The sequence below is a fragment of the Marmota flaviventris genome, chromosome 17, assembly GCF_047511675.1.
Source record: "Marmota flaviventris isolate mMarFla1 chromosome 17, mMarFla1.hap1, whole genome shotgun sequence".
Taxonomy (NCBI): domain Eukaryota; kingdom Metazoa; phylum Chordata; class Mammalia; order Rodentia; family Sciuridae; genus Marmota; species Marmota flaviventris.
Window position 1 is genome coordinate 1,969,317 of NC_092514.1, and position 15,873 is coordinate 1,985,189.

Consider the following 15,873-nt stretch of genomic DNA (forward strand, 5'->3'; position numbering starts at 1 on the left):
AGAGGTTCAGTAAATAGAGTGGTATTATTTTCTTACCTGAAGGTGAAAAAGGAGAGGGCATCCTCTACCTCAGAGTCACTTTATCAGTGAAGAAAAAGCATCCCTGTGTCTACAGGATACCCTGGCTTCTCTGGGATCTGCCCAGGACTTGGTCAATGGAGAACATGAAGGGCGGGCCACACAGGTGGCAGAAGGTGATCTGGGAATTGAGGTGTCCTAAGTGGACAGGAGGCCAAGTAAGTGCTAGGAGGGGAGCCTGGGAAACAAGGCTTCCCCAAGAGGAGGTCAGACTTTGCTGGGCAAGATCCACCAACTGGAAGACCTGGAATGCCCATCCAAAGACAAGAGCAAGGTACAACCTCAAGGTGCAAAACTCACAGTGCTTGGACACAGTGCAGCACCCCTCCTCTGCACGAGGGTGCATTTGCATTTATGGTGTTTTGTTCTTTTTGTTATTTTTCACTTGTAGATGGACAAATACCTTTATTTTTAATTTATTTTTATGTGGTGCTGAAGATTGAAACCAGCGCCTCACACGTGCGAGGCAAGCACTCTACTCCTGAGCTTACAACCACAGCCCTGGCTGTTTGGTTCTTTATTATAGTTTTTTTTATATGACAGCGGAATATATTACAATTCTTATTACACAAATAGAGCACAATTTTTCATATCTCTTGTTGTATACAAAATATATTTACACCAATTTGTGTCTTTGTACATCTACTTTGGATAATAATGTCCATCACGTTCCCCCATCATCTTTAAACATTTCCTGTCTGTCTAAATAACTAGTGTAAACAAAAGGCAATTGTGTTGTTCTTTCCCATGAGGTGTAGTTCAGGTGTAGGCCCCATCTAGGACAACCAAGGGTAGCTGTCCTCAGAACAGGTTTGTCAGCCTGTGGCGGCTCAGAGGTGGCCACTATTGCCGGTTGTCTTTGGTCAGGTTGTGTGCCAGCCAGTTCACTTTGGTCTTCCAGCTCTCCCTCAGGGCTTCATTGAACTTAAGCTGGAAGTGCTTCAGCCCCTCCTCCTCCGTCTTCCCCAGTGCCAGAGTGTCCTGGGACAGAATCATCACAACTGCATCAACATTCAGGGGTACTGACCCTGCTGCATCTGCAATCCCTTCTGCCTCCCTGTACTCCTGCCCCCTCAGGTTGTTGACATTCCTTCCTAAAAGAACTGCAAGCAGATGGTCAGGTGGCCTCACCTTAGCTGAGAGAAGGGCAGGAGAAGCTTTAGGGAATGCACCCCCTCCCACTCTGCCTCTCACCAACTGAAAAGACAGGAATGGAAAGTGTCTTGCAAACCTACAAGACACTATATCTCATGCATGAAAGACACTGAGGACACATGGGATGACCAAACAAGATCACAGTTCACCTTCAACTGGGCAGGACTAGGCCCAGGGAGTGCAACATTCTGGCCACTTCCCACCATACTGCACTGCTGGGCCTGGGATGGCATGAGGGCCCCCATCTGTGAGGTGAATCTCCTAGGTCCCTGAGCTGTTCGGGCAAGATGCACTCTGACCAGGATGAGCTCATTTTTTATACTATACATAGGGGAGGCAGGCTCCTCCACAGCTGTAGAGGTTCAGGCAGGCCTTGGGAAGTGTATGGTGGACCCTAGCCTCTAGTCTGGTGTGGCCCTGTGCTGGCATACCTTCAAGTACTGGATGTCTTTGGAGGAGCTGAGCTCAGGCAGGCCTGCTGCCCGCATCAGAGCAAAGAGTTGGAGGAAGAGGAGCCCATGGCGCCGCAGAATGCAGTAGGCCTGTTTACAGTAGCCTCGAAACCTGCAGAGGAGGAGGACATAGATAAAGCCCTGGGTCCTCCCTGCCACCCCCAGCCCCAAACAAGCAAGGGTTCTGCATGCAGCCAGCACCTGCCCTGAGTGTCTGCCCCTGGTCTGGTTATGGGTGTACCCAGATCCTCTAACCAATGCCCCTGCCTGGGCCTGCCTCCTACACCTCCCATGGACCTCCTGTTTGCACTGCCCAACAGGGTACTCTGGGGTTGAGGTGCACCTGCAGAGAAGGCAGCACCCCCAGGCTGGAGGCAGGAGTTAGTCTGAGGGCTATGTCCCCATCCCTGCCCCTGGCTGGACACTGTCCCCTCACTGGGGCCCTGGGCAACCTCACCTTTCAAACTTCTCATTATTACTAGTCTTGCCCTGCTGAATCACGTGGACAAAGTCATGGGTGAGGATGAATGGGACTCGCTCACGGTTGATTCCAAACTTGGTCTTGAAATTCCCCAGAAAGTGGCCAAAGTCAATATGAAATAGCTGAGGGGAATGAAGTGCAGCTACTGAATAGGCTTCACAAAGAGAGATTCTGTTTAGAGGAAGTCAGCAGGACTTGGGGCACTCTTCTGGGAGCTGTGGGCAGGGCAGAAAGGCCCCTGGGCCAGGCATGTAGGACAAGCTCACTGGGCAGCTGAACACAGTGCCCCTTACCTGCCCATTCTCACGGATCATGATGTTGTCACTGTGCCGGTCACGGATGCCCAGCACATATGTGGCCACACAGTAGCCGGCACAAGAGAGGGTGAACTCCTCAATGGCTCGATCCAGGGCTTCTCTGGGTGGGGAAGATTGAAAACCAGGGCTCCTTATATTTTCCCTCCTCTTGAATCTGGCCATGTGTTAATCAACAAGGAGGGCATTATTCTGGAGCATAGGTCACCATGCCCACCTTGAAATTGCCCGCTTCTTCCACACAATACCATGCAGAGAAGCCAAGGTCTATGTGTTAGATGAAGAGAGGCTGCATAAAGAGGCACAACTGACAGCCAAGTCCCTAGGTGTGTGACTGGGCCCTTGGTAGATGCTCTGGGCCCAGGCAATATCACAGATGCTAGCCATAGCACCAGCTATTTCAAACCACAGCAGAAACACTCAGCAGAACCCACTCAAGCTACATATTTGTGACTAAACACTGCGGTGGTTTTAACGCCCAAAGAGTTGAGTAGCATAACACAGCCATGAAAATGGACACACGGGAACAGTGACCTTCTCTGTCCTGCCCCAAATCAGATGTGGGCCAGTGCTCAGCTGAGCCAAGCAGCCATGGAAACTGTCGCAGGCCTTCCCTCACCTTTCACTCTATCGAGCCTCTCCCAGGAATAAGAAAGCCTACCCAGGGTTCTTGGACTTGAGCCAGTTGAGCAGGGCATCCCTGTTGAAGGCAGCTATGGCAGCCAGGTTGCTCTGGTTCAGCTGGATGTTGGCAATGGTGTCCGAGTGCTGCACCGCCTCAATGAGGCCCATGCAGTCACCAGTGGGAAGGCAGCCGTAGGGGGTCATCCTAGCACATGAGAGGAGGCACAGGCAGACACTGTGGTTAAGGACATTCTCTGGGGCTACTGGAACCCCCAAGAAATTGAGGCGCCCAACAGAACCAGAGGGGACACTACTCAAGTTCCTGAGGATGCGAGAGGGGGTGTGGGGCCCTGGGGAAGGTGCCTCAGAGACACAGAACTGGCACCCAAGATGCAGAGCACACCTTGGCTGGGCTCATGTTTTCTCTGAAGAGAATGAGTCAGCGGGCTTGGAAGAAGGTGGCACAGCTCCCCAAGGGGTAGGAAGCCCGGAAATAGGAGCTGAGCACCAGGAATGGCCTTACCCAAACCCCTCCAGCTGCCCTACCCCTCTTATGAGAAGAGCCCCTCTCACAGCCAACATGGAGGTGTCAGTTTAGACCAGGAACTCCTCCAGAGGCGCAGGCTCTGAGGCCTGTTAGAGATCCAAACAAACAGGTGATGGACAGAGGCCCCACCTTAGGTCCAGGCCTTCCTGCTTCCACAGGGCGTCCATGAGCTGGATCATCTGCAGAGTCAGCATGTCCTGGCGGAGGTCTGGAAGGGCAGGAGTTTCTAGTGGGTTATACACCCTGCAAGGCTCAGAGTATCTGAGCTCTGTCTTCTCAGGGAACCCCCTGGGGCCCTACCACAGAACAGTATGGGCCTAGGTGAGAAGGCCAAGGCCTCAGCATGTCCCCTGCCCAGCCTGGCTCACCATCCCCGTTCTTAAAGATGATGCCAACGCTGTCACCACTGCCTGCCTGCTCACTGCTGTACATGATCCACAGGGGTTTCATCTTGGAGTCCATGAAGGTGCACCTTTCCACACTGCAGGCAGAGGGCAGTGTTGGCCTGGGCGGTTGGGGGCTCAGGGTGGGGGAGGGGGCTTAGGGCCTGGCTCCAGGTGGGGCTAGGCTTGGGGCTCACCAGACTTCTGCCAGCATCGTGCTGGGGTCCAATGGGGACTGCAAGTGTGAAAGGGCTTCTAGGTAAGTATCCTGGCGCATGTACCAGTGCATCAGCTCCTTAGTTTGGGGCTTGGTGGTCTTCTGGGAGCTCACTTTCACAAAGTCGCTCAGGGCCTTCAGCTTGCTCAGTGCTTCTGCCTGGTGGGCAGAATGGAGTAGCAGCAGTGCACATGAGCCTGAGCCAGAACCAGGAGTATGACTGTGAAGGGGCCTGGAAGGGGAGCCCGCCTCAGGCACAGGCACTCTTAGCCTCACCTGCTTCATCAGCACCTTCATGTGGTGGGTGCTTCCCCTGAAGTAGGCCTCCATGATGAGGCCAAAATGCAAGGCCACGGACGGCACATGCATCTCAGAGCTGGAGGGAGAAGATGGGGCTGAGAATGGCCAGGAGTGGCACATAGACCCTCCCCAGCCCAGTAAACATGAGGTCAGCAGGCCAGGAGACCCTCATCCCCCATGGCCTTTCTAGGTTCCCAAGGAATCAGCAGGGGTGCATCCAGCTACCGAAGATGCCAGAAGAGGAAGTGGCCAATCTTTCGGTTGGCCAAAGCCCGGTCCAACAAGAATTGGGTCAGTTCACAGTCCAGGTAGGACTTGTACTTGAGGACCTGCACCAGCTGCAGCAAGCACTGGAAAAGCTCATCGTCGCTGTAGGGGAGGAAGGCTGGTTGAGTCTGGGGTTCTGAAACTCAGGACAGAGGTCTCCAGCTGGCAGGTGACTGGAAAGAGGGTGAGGCCAGCCTGGGCTCATCTCCACCCAGCACCCACTTCCAGGTTGCCAGGGCAAGCTGTCTTAGTGAGGAGCTGGCAGCCCGTGGGCCTCAGTGCCCAGCTGGGACTCACGTCAGTTTCCGCAGGGACCTGATGGCAAAGGAGCCCACGTGGCAGTCGGGGAAGCTGAAGTCCAGCAGCTCCAGGGCATTCAGGACAGGAAGCTCAGGCCAGGAGCACAGCAGGTAGAGCATCTGGAGGACGCTTTGCAGTCAGGTGGTGGGCGGCCCACTGCTATCTCTCTACTCCAGCTGTGCCCCTGGTGCCCCTCTCCACCCACCTGGGCCACATCCTCGTGCTTGTTCCACTTGGTCACGAGCAGCAGGTGGGCCAGAGCCTCTGGGAAGTGCTCCTGCACTTCATGCCGCATCTTCCACACCAGGTCCTTCTCATGCTCATAGAGCTCTCCTGACCCCCGCTGATCCAGGATTCCCTGCAGCTGCAGCTTCTAAGGGGCACAGGCAGAGTGAGGCCTCCAGCCCAGCACCTGGCTCCATGCCCCACCAGCACCCCAGCTCACCTCCTCCTTGGTGGTAGGCCCACGCTCCCCGTGACGTCCCAGCTCTAGAATCTGCAACAAGTGTACCTGCTGTGAGCTCCCCAGGCCTGGGCCAGCACTGGCAGGGCTCTAGGCAGGGCGTCTGCACCTCAGCACTACTGCCAACCACTCTTGCTGGTGAGAGCCCTCCTGCACACTGCAGGGCATTCAGTAGCATCTCCAGGCTCAGCCTGCCACAGGCCAGTAGCACCTCTCCCATTGGCTGTGACAGCAAAATGTCATCAGACATCACCAACATCCCCTGGTGGGCCACATAGCTACTGGAAGGCCTCAAATCAGCATGATGACCCAGCCCCCAGCAATGGGCAAGGCCTGGGGTGGCCAGGGACCCCCTCTGAGGACCTCCAGGAAAGCTCCTGGTTAGCGCTCAGCTTCCAGGAAGGACCTCACTGACCTTCTCCAGGGCAGGGTAGTACACAGGGTGAGGGGCCACCTCGGGCAGGTAGATGACCAGGGTGACAGCACTCTCTGTGTTGGGATTGCTATGCACGGTACCCATGGGGTTCAGCAGGTCTCCTTTCTCATCTGAAGGCAGGGAGAGATGTAGTTGTAGGGGAACCAGATCTGGATGTCTCACCCTCCAAGAGCCTCTCCCTGCTGGGCCTGGGTCCACCTGGGACAGAGGGCCACATGTAGAGGCAGAGCTCCCCAGTCTTGAGCTGGTCCTTGTAGTCAAACAGCATGAGGTTGGCCCAGGCGATTGGGCAGTCCTGGAGAAGGATACTATAGATCAGAGTGAGCCTCTTCTTGTTCATATGCAGAATGGAACCAGTCTCCAGGCCAACCAGGAGAGAAGATCCAGACTGCATGGAAGGTCTCCAAGTTAGACCCAGGAGGAGGGGAAGGACCCGGTATCTCTTTCCTGTCAGAATTTCAGTAATTAAGGCAGCAAGATCCCTTCCTGGCTGCCTGCATCTTCACACCCAGCATCCAGAGACACTTCAGTAAGCCCACCAGTCCCATAGCTGGCCCAGGTCAAGGGGCAAGTCACATCCTGGGTCTAGTGACTTGGGGCCCAGCCACACTCTACCCAGGCAGCCACTAACTCATCATTTCTGTCCCCCAGAGAACACTGTCCTTCCACCAAGGGAGCTTCCTCCAGGACCCCTAAGGACCACAGGTCTGGGCTAGATATTTCAAGTCAGGCAACTCATGAGCTGTTACTCAGGCAGCACAGGAAGCCAGACTAAGGAGCCAGACTAGGGCGGGCAGAAAGACTGGGGTCCCCAGGCTCTCCCAGGACCCCTGTCCTCAGGGTGCCTGCCTGTGGGAGCAGGATGGCAAGAGGCCCCAGAGAGGGGTTTCACTGGGTGTCTGAGGCCTGGGCCTCTCCCAGTCAGCCCAACCCACCACCTTCTTGGACTTTTTCTTGCTGGAGCGCGCCTTCTTGGCCTTCTCCATCACCGCATAGAGTGCAAAGCAGAGCCGGGACATGCGCGGCAGGTCACAGATGTTGATGTCAAACTCCAGATGCTGCTTCCACATGGGCTCTGAGCACACGCTCACCTCCAAGCTGGACATCGTCTTGCACAGCATCTCATTGCCATGGAAGAGCCCGGCCTGCACCACCAGCTGGGGAAGGGGTACAGGGCATGAGTGAGGGAGCGAAGGCCCCACCCCATCTAAAGTTCCAATCCTCTCCTTGAAGGTCCCCATTTACACAGGGGTCCAAATCTACTTCTTGCATTGAGAGTGGTCCAGCAGAGTGTAGGCTGGCAGCTCAGTGGTACAGGTGTCTTGGGGCATTGGTACCCCAGGCTGTACTGGGGCAATCCAGTCTCAGTACACTTGACTCTGTGGGTCAACTCAGAACCTCAGTTTCCTCATCAGAGTTCAGAAGTTCCAGGGTCCCTTCTGCTTCTAACAGCTCTGGCTACCTTCATGCCTAGCATCTAATGAGCCCCATATGGCTCGTAATACTGCCTGACCAGTCTCCAGTGCACCTGTTCCAGTTCCAACCTGCCAGCCCATCCCCAGAGCTACTCCCACCCAATCCTCCCCGACTCCTGCAGATGCACCCCCCTTCCCAGATTGTAAAGTAATGCCAAAAAAAGAGACCCAGACAAGACATGCTATGCTCTGTGGACCCAGACAGGCATCACCTCCCAGAAGTGGGACAATAAATCCACCTCTGCAGGTGGTTCTGAGTGCAGAGGAGCCATGAAAGTGCTTTTTGAAGAGACAACAGGGCACTGTTCCAAAAGCCCATGGGGGCTCAGCTTCCAGGGGGAACCATGTGCAGTGTCCTCCAGACTCTGGGCACCCCTGGATGGGTAACCCCTGGAAGCACCTCAGCCCAGCTACAGCCAGCTTCTATGGTGCCTTACACATCTCTGACTGGGCCTCCTACTTCAATGGGCTGTGCCTGATTCCACAAGCTCCATCAAAGTCAAATACCCACAAGTTGCTTGGCCCAGGTTTCCATTAATTGGCCTCCATGGCCTGCTGGCCTGCTCCCCTCCCCTCTTATTGTTTGGATGTGGCTTACAGCCAATCCAGGCAGAGATAATGAGTAATGTGTCCAGGTGACTTTTGTGTGACACCCTCCCACTCTTCTTTCTCTGCTGCCCATCCAGGCCACAGCACACCCTGTTTGTGCAAAAAAAAACACCTGTCCCCTTACCTGGTACCCGAGCCCCTACCTTCATCTGCTCATCAGCATTGATTTTGCTGCCCTGGATCAACTCAATGCAGAAAGGCTGCCCCAGCGACCACAGGGACACAGAGGAGGGCTAGAGAGGAGAGGAGCGGGGCTTAAATCCCACCTCATTCCCCTGGCTGCTGAAAGGCTGGGGAGAGGGGGAGAGGGTCACAACTTGGTGGCAAGGTTCAGAAACTTGTCACCAACACCATCCTTTACCAATCTGCCACACAGGGGCCCAGGGGCCCCAGTCCCCCTGAGATCTGCAGAGAAGTAGGCAATCTGGGATTGCAGTAGCTCAGATAGGACCCCACCCTGAGTGTCAGCTCAAGGCCCTGACTCTCCAAAAGGACTGCACCATCCAAAGTCCCCTGGATCAACGCCTAGCCCTGGTGCTGCCCAAGAGGCTCTAGGATTGGCCAAAAGGAGGGAGGAAGAGAAAGAGGGTAAGAGAGGGGAGGACACCATCTCACCTTCTTCATGGGAATGGGGGGCAGTTTGGTGTGTGGTTTCTGGACCTGAGGGGCTGGTTTGCTCTGCTCATCCCGCATGGCAAGGATGGAGGAGGAATGCACCATGGTCAGGTGGGGAGTCAGTCCACTGTGCAGGCAGCTGCATATGTACTGAGATGAGAGTGTAAAGTTGAACTGTCAATGGGTGGCATATCCATTCACTGGAACCAAGAGAGACCCACAGTACGGCTCTCCCACTCCTATGCTGGCCCCTTCTAGAGTGGTAGGGATCCCAGAGTGCAGAGGGCTCCTTGCAGGCCTCACCTTGAACTGACAGAGCAGGTAGCTGCCATAGAGGTACTCATGCCGCCCATTCACCTGCAGCACATAGTCCTCAGGCTGCTCCATTGTGAGGTGTTGGTACACCTTGGCCTTCTTCTGGAGGGCACAGGCCATCAGCGCTAGGGGCACATCCTTGGTGGACACCTGGATGATGAAGCTCTCCTGTGGGGAGGAGGGAGGGTTGGCATGCTGCTCTCAGGCCCATGGGCTTCTGGGGAAAAGGGGCAAGGCCACCTGCCTGCCTTTATTGTGTATCCCCAAGTGTGAGCCCCACAAGGGCAGGGCCTGGGTCATTCACCGGTGAAAGTAACAGCAGACACCCAGGAAATACTTGTCCAGTGAATTAAGGGACCAATTCAGCCTTGGTGAGCTTACCTGGTGGGATGCTTGACTACACCCCTTGCATGCCTGCATACCTGGCAAATGCTGTGTGATGCCAGTGAGAGAAGAGAAATTTGGGGGCCTGGGACACTGGAGTGTTTTATCAGTGGAAGGTCCCCATGGGCACAGCAGCCCATGTGCCGCAGGTGGGGCAACCTCCCTAGGACATGGGCTATGGGCTCACCCTGCTGCCCTCAAATTTGACATTGACCAGCAGGTCTGGGTTGGAGATTTGAGAGGTGTTGCTGTCCCCCCAGCTCCTGGTGGAGGGCTCCAGGTGAAGGGGAAAACTGTATTGCAACCAGGCCTCCCAGCCCAGCTGCTGCCGGCGGGCCGCCGCCTCCTCGCTGAACTGGCGCATCTTAGTGCGGAAGTCATTCACTTCTGGGTCTTGCAGGCAGTCAAACTCGTGGAGTCCTGTAGGGCAGGAGCAGGCTCAGTGCAGGTGCATGTGGCACCAGCCACCCAGGTGTGCCCTACCTTGCCGAGGCGGGGGCTAATCTGTGAGCCCTACCTTTGCCGATGAGGAGGCTGATCTGTGAGTTGATGAGCTTCTCCATGCGGTCACCCTGGCGGGTCACCAGGCGCAGCATGGGCAGGAAGGGCCGGACATCACACAGCCGCTGCTGCTCATCCTCTAGCTCCTGCTGCTCTGCGGTCTGGTTGACACAGGTGAACACGTAGGCCTCAGGGTCACTGAGCATGTAGAAGAGGGGCTCATTCTGGGCTTGGTCCCACAGCATCTGGGAGGAATGGTTATGGTCAGCCTTGCTGGCCATGACAGCTACTGGGAGGCAGGCAGAGGCCTCTAGTCTGGGGATCCCACTCTGCATGAGCCACATAGAGGGCAAAGGGAGACCCCAAGCATCGCTTCCTAGGACCCCTTTGGCCCTTGGGACCAACCAGCTAGTCAGCAAGCTTCCTGTCCCTGTGCTCTGTGAAGGACTTGATGTGTGGAGATTGGGGACTGAGCAGCCACACCCGCCTCAGACACATTATCTAGGGCTGCTTTCACCCCACCAAGTTGATGGTGGCCTTGAGCCGTGGCAGAGCTGAACCACTGTGACACATAATACGTAGCCCACAAAGCTTCATATCAATAAAAATATGAAGAAATCAAAACCACAATGAAGTGAGAGATGGGACCCCAGGGACAAGTCTGCTACTGTAGTGTTTCAACTTTAGGCACATTGTTTGAAGTTCTGTAAGCACATCAAGTGAACCATATAATGATGTTTACAGGAACTAGAATATGAACAAGATGTTACTGTGGTCACTCAGAAAAACAAGTCATGAAAGTTCATAATCAGAATTTAGTTAGAATGTAGTTAGATAACAGGAAATGGCTCAGGTAGTGCCTGTGGCTGTCTTCTATGGCAGGATCACAGGCAGGTCTCTTCCTTCTCATTCTTATTTTCCAAAATTTTATGGGCCATTATTATTATTGAATTCAGGGACATTCAACTACAGAGCCATACCCTCAGCCCTTTTGCCTATTTTATTTAGTGACAGGGTCTCACTTAATTGCTTCGAATCTCACTGCGTTGTTGAGGCTGGCTTTGAACTTGCAATCCTCCCGTCTCAGCCACCAGAACATTTGGGGACACACCCAGCTACTTTTGAAGTAGAAAAATTTAAGAAAGGATGGAAGGAAGGCAGAGAGAAATCTTCCAGGACATTAAAAAAGTCCCTCAAGTGTGGTCCATTGCTTCTATCATTTTTTTTTCCTGTTCTCAATAATAGCTTCTAAAATTGTGAAATAAATTCTTGCCCTCGGGCAGTCCAAGGCATGACCCATTAAACCCGAGTTTGTAAGTGGCACAAGGCCATTGAAAGCCACAGGACAGCATCTACCAAAGCAGATGTTCATTGCTTTGACTCAGTAATTCATCCTGAAATTTATTCAATGAACCTGAGGACCCTTTCCAAGGATGATGGGCACTATGTTGGCAACAGTTTTAAAGACAAATTCCTGCAAGGCCCTTATGTGGCTGGGAGCAGACTGTGGTCACTAAAGTGACAGACAGCATAATGTGAGTCAAACTTTCAAAGTTCCATTCCAGCACTGGAGGCTTAAGGGCAACTGAGGCTAGTAGCTGGCCCTCTGGTAACTAGGGAGTGGAACACATTGCCATAGGGTAAGCTGAATTCGGATAGTAAGTGGAGGTTAACCACACATTTTATACAAGTTCTTGACATTGTATATCTTTCAAAATTTACATCTGAGGTTCTCAAGTGTGAGGAACAATGCCTCTGTCTTTCTGAGCTCCCAGGGCTCCCAGGAGACCAGGCAGTACCTGCTTGATGGTGCTGAGGTTGGCATTGCGGGACACAGGGAAGCTCAGGTAGATCCCTGTGGGCAGAAGGAAGTCAACCACCACACTCTGATTCTTCTCCTCCTCGGTCCAGAATTCCATGGGACAGTCAATCCCCAGGGGCATTCTGCTTTGTTATTTCTCTGTGGCTACGAGACATGTAAAGGAAGCAAAGGCAGAGAGTCCTTTGAGAATAGTGTATGGGTGCCTTGGGCAGTGTGAAGCTCAGGGCTGAGGGCTCTCAGGTGGGCCCATGGTGTTCTCCTCCCACAGGGCCCCCACTGCCCAGGTAGCTGCTGCTCCTACTGCCCCAGATAACTGTCTGCACTCGGCTGCCTCTCACCCTGGTGGACACATCTGCCTCCCTCACCGTGGGCCCAGAACCATAGACCAAATAATTTTCCTCTGGAAAGTATGCATCAGGGAGACGCTACCATCATGGCCACCAGCTAGCAAGGACAGATGGCAGTGTGCCTGGGTGTACAACTCAGGATTCGCGAAAGGCCAAAGGCTATAACTGGACAAAATTTGTATTTTTATTTTTTGCACTGGGAATTTAAACCAGGGACACTCTAACACTGAACTACATCCCCCATCCTTTTTATTGATTTTTTCCTCCACAGGGATAGAACCCAGGGGAATGAAACTACTGAGCCCCATCCCCAGCCTATGTTTGTATTTATTTAGATACAAGGTTTCCATGAGGCATTTAGGGCCTTGATAAGTTTCTGAAACTCTCTTTGAACTTGAAATCCTCCTGTCTCAGCTTCCTAAGCAATTAGAGTAACCGGTGTGCACCCCAGTGTGTGTGTATTTGTGTGTGTGTGTGTGTGTGTGTGTAAGATTTGGTGAGATATATTGATTGAACTGAGCCCCCAACCTGCCTCCACCACATACATAACAAAACATTACAGAGAAATTTTGTCTTCCATACACTCCAGAACCAGGTCAGCCCCTCATTTCCCTCACCCCCAGCTTCCCCTCCAGGTCACCACCATCTGGAATCTGTTTATCTATAGCCTCCATCAGTGTTTTTACTACTAATTTGTATCCACAAAGAAGTCCTAATATTTTTGAATGCCTTCAACCTTCCTAAACTAGTGAATCTTCTGCAACCTGCTTTGGCCACACAATTTATGTTCCTTAGATCCATCCACATGGATGAATACATGTAGCAGTAGTACATTCATTTTAACTCCTGCAAGGTATTTCACTGTATAAAGAAAGCACCATATATTTGCCCTGATCATGGTGATAAACTGTGAAGGTTTGTTTCTATTTTCTTTAGTTGTTACAAAAAATGCTACAATGTATATTCCTATACTGGGTTCCTAGCCTGCACCTGGGAGCAGAGAGGAGGCTGGTCCAAGAGCAGTAAGTGAACCTCATGTTTGCTGTCAAGGACAAATATTCAAATTAAAAGGGAAAAGACAGGTAAAATTAAGGACAGAATGCATTTTATTTAGTCCAATGTATCCAAATTATCATCATGTTGACATGAAATCAACACAGGAAAAAATACTAGAGATATTCCAACTATTTTTAGTATTGAGCCTTTGAAATCTTTTGTATAGTTTATGCTTATTTCATTGCCAGTTTTTCTTTTTCTTTTTGTTTTCTGCCATTTCCCTTTCAGATTTTAATCAGAAATAACTGGCCTTGGATGGTGGTTTAGCTCAGTGCCAGAGCACTTACCTAACATGTTCAAGGCCCTGGGTTCTATCCCCAGCCCAACCTAAACAAATACCACAAGAACTATTTTGTCTACTCAAAATTTTCACGCTATTTACAGGTTAAAAATATTCACCAACCCAATTTTTTCCAAACAAATAAAGCTTTTCTGATAAATACCAGGTATCAATTTCTAAATTTCAATTAATGTAAATTAAATAAACTGTGTTTTTTTTTGGGGGGGGGGGATGGAGGTGCAATTCTGAGGATGGCACCCAGGGCTTTTTGCGTGTGAAACAATTGCTCTACTACTGAGCTGCCTCCCAAACAAACAGAATGTTTTGAAGTTCATTCCTCAACTGTGCACTATCTACATGTCAAGTGACCAAGAGTCCCATATAGTGAAACCTATGATAGGTATAAATCCATCATTCACTTGCTCAAGTACCCCCATGTTTTCCTCAAGGTGGTGCTGCCCATCGTGAGCTCATGCTTGATCTCCAAATTACCCTCAGCATTTACTATTGTCAAACTTACTCATTTTTGCCAATCTGATGGGTATGAAATTGGCTTACTTTGCTTAAATTGCTTCTCGCTGATAATTCACAAAATGTTTAGTTTCTGCAGAAAGCCTACTTATAACCTTGGCATGGGTCCTGTGGGGTTACTTATCTTATTCTTGTTAGTTTATAGAATCTATATATTCTACATTCTATTCCTTTGTGGATTAAATGAAGTGGAAATGTTTTCTTCGTACTCTTGAGTCATCTTTTCTCTTTGTATATGATCACTTTTTGGTGAAGAGAAGTTTTTATTATTAATGCAATAAAATATATCAATGTTTTTGGAGGAGGTCACTCAGTATTAGAGATAATTAGCATGCACAAGACCCTGGGTTCCATCCCCAGCACTACAAAAAAAGGAAAGCAATCCCATGAAACTTCCCTACCTACTGTAACATCACAGTCTCCTGTATTTAAATGACTTTTGAAAGTAGTTGAAAGGACATTTAGTTTTTGTTTGTTTTGAGAGAGTGCTTCACTATGTTGCCCAGGTTGAATGCAATCTTGCGATCCTCCTGCCTCAGCCTCCTGAGTAGTGGGGATGACAAGCATGTGTAGTGGTACCCAGCTATAGACATGTTTAATCTAAGAGTGATATTCTCTGGTGGCAGTGCCAGCTGGGGCCAGGCATCCTTAGTGGGATGCGCAAGTGGCTTGGAGCAGTGTGATTCACACATTGCCTTGTCATCCCAGGGCACTGCTGCTGGCAGATGATTCCTTGGATTGTGAAACCACATCCTATTTGAGGTTCCTCTTTCTTAGAATGGCCAGGCCAAACCCTTCCTTTATTATTCAAAACCTGGGGGACGATCAGGAATCCTGGAGAATATGTCTATGATGCCATATGTTCTTTGGCCAAGTGGGGAAGTCAGTGGGACACACTGGGTCAACTAATCTGGTGAGGCCAAGATGAGCACACAAGGGAAGCCCTACCAGGAGCTCTGAACAAAAGGCCTGGGTTCTGAGAAAATGCACTCCTGCTCCCCTGCCCTCAACACACTGGAAGTGAAGTCTTCAACCACACTTCCCCAGCTAGGTGGCAGGGAAATAATTCCACAGAAAGTGAAAAAGTGGAAGACCCATGAAGGCTTGTGCAGGATAGAGAGTGAACAGGAGACAGGACAGGAGAAAGCCAGATCTCCTTCCCTCTCTCTGTTCCCAGGACTCAGAATTCATCAGCCCAAAAGCCTCAACCCTCTGCTCTGGACAAAGCCTAGACCCATCACTCTCCCTCTCATAGATGTCAGCAAATTCAGGGACTTCAGAACTGTGCAAGAATGCAAACTGATATAACCACATTGGAACACTCTCTGGCAGAATCTATGAAAGGTGAACATACCTGTGCCCTGCACCAACACATCCACTCCTCAACAGATGGGCCCAGAGACACGTGAGAGTGACTGTGACATCACTGCTTGTGACAGCCCTGACAAACTCACATCAGCAGTAGGGTGGGGAAATAAACTGCGGTTATTCTTTCCAAGTATAATGTTATATCACAGGGAGGATGAATAATCTGCAAAGGCACACACAATGCCACAATGTAAATGAATTTCATAGACAGAAGGGTGAACAAAAGGATCCTGGAACCAAAACCATGTGCTCATGATTTCAAGCACATGGAGAATGACAAGGGAGAACCGCTCATATATGTTGGCAGCAGAGTCACCCCAGCTTGAGGGCCTGGGGGGCTTCTGGGTGTTGAAATAATTTAGTTTTTCTATCTGGAGACTTTTCACAAGTGCCTCACACATTGGTTCACATGGTTCAGATGGGCTGACTTCACTCCTAGCCACTAAGATGGCATGAGACACAGGCCCAGCCAATCAGAAGTCAGAGTTTCCCTCAACTGTGGGTCAGATGGGACACAGGAATGGAACTCAGGCCCAACCCATCCCTGGATGTC

General features: G+C 51.4%; 1 protein-coding gene across 3 annotated transcripts; it reads right to left on the reverse strand.

The window, feature by feature from the left end:
• Positions 1–921: 921 nt before the first annotated feature.
• On the reverse strand, positions 922–11,859 carry LOC114082489 (phosphatidylinositol 4,5-bisphosphate 3-kinase catalytic subunit delta isoform-like). 3 transcript variants are annotated; one of them, XM_027923688.2, is made up of 22 exons: positions 11,716–11,859; positions 9,933–10,161; positions 9,603–9,835; positions 9,020–9,199; positions 8,717–8,779; positions 8,245–8,334; positions 6,953–7,174; positions 6,216–6,312; positions 5,997–6,127; positions 5,564–5,614; positions 5,324–5,491; positions 5,116–5,237; positions 4,777–4,920; positions 4,528–4,627; positions 4,232–4,410; positions 4,020–4,132; positions 3,781–3,859; positions 3,142–3,309; positions 2,460–2,583; positions 2,143–2,288; positions 1,665–1,797; positions 922–1,059 (listed from the first exon to the last, which is right to left on the reverse strand). In XM_027923688.2, the coding sequence occupies exons 1-22, from the start codon at positions 11,857–11,859 to the stop codon at positions 922–924; spliced, it is 3,054 nt and encodes a 1,017-aa protein (XP_027779489.2). The 3 variants fall into 3 exon arrangements, with proteins under 3 accessions (XP_027779489.2, XP_027779488.2, XP_027779487.2); XM_027923687.2 differs by having other exon boundaries at positions 5,324–5,488; positions 8,717–8,866; XM_027923686.2 differs by having other exon boundaries at positions 8,717–8,866.
• Positions 11,860–15,873: the final 4,014 nt, after the last annotated feature.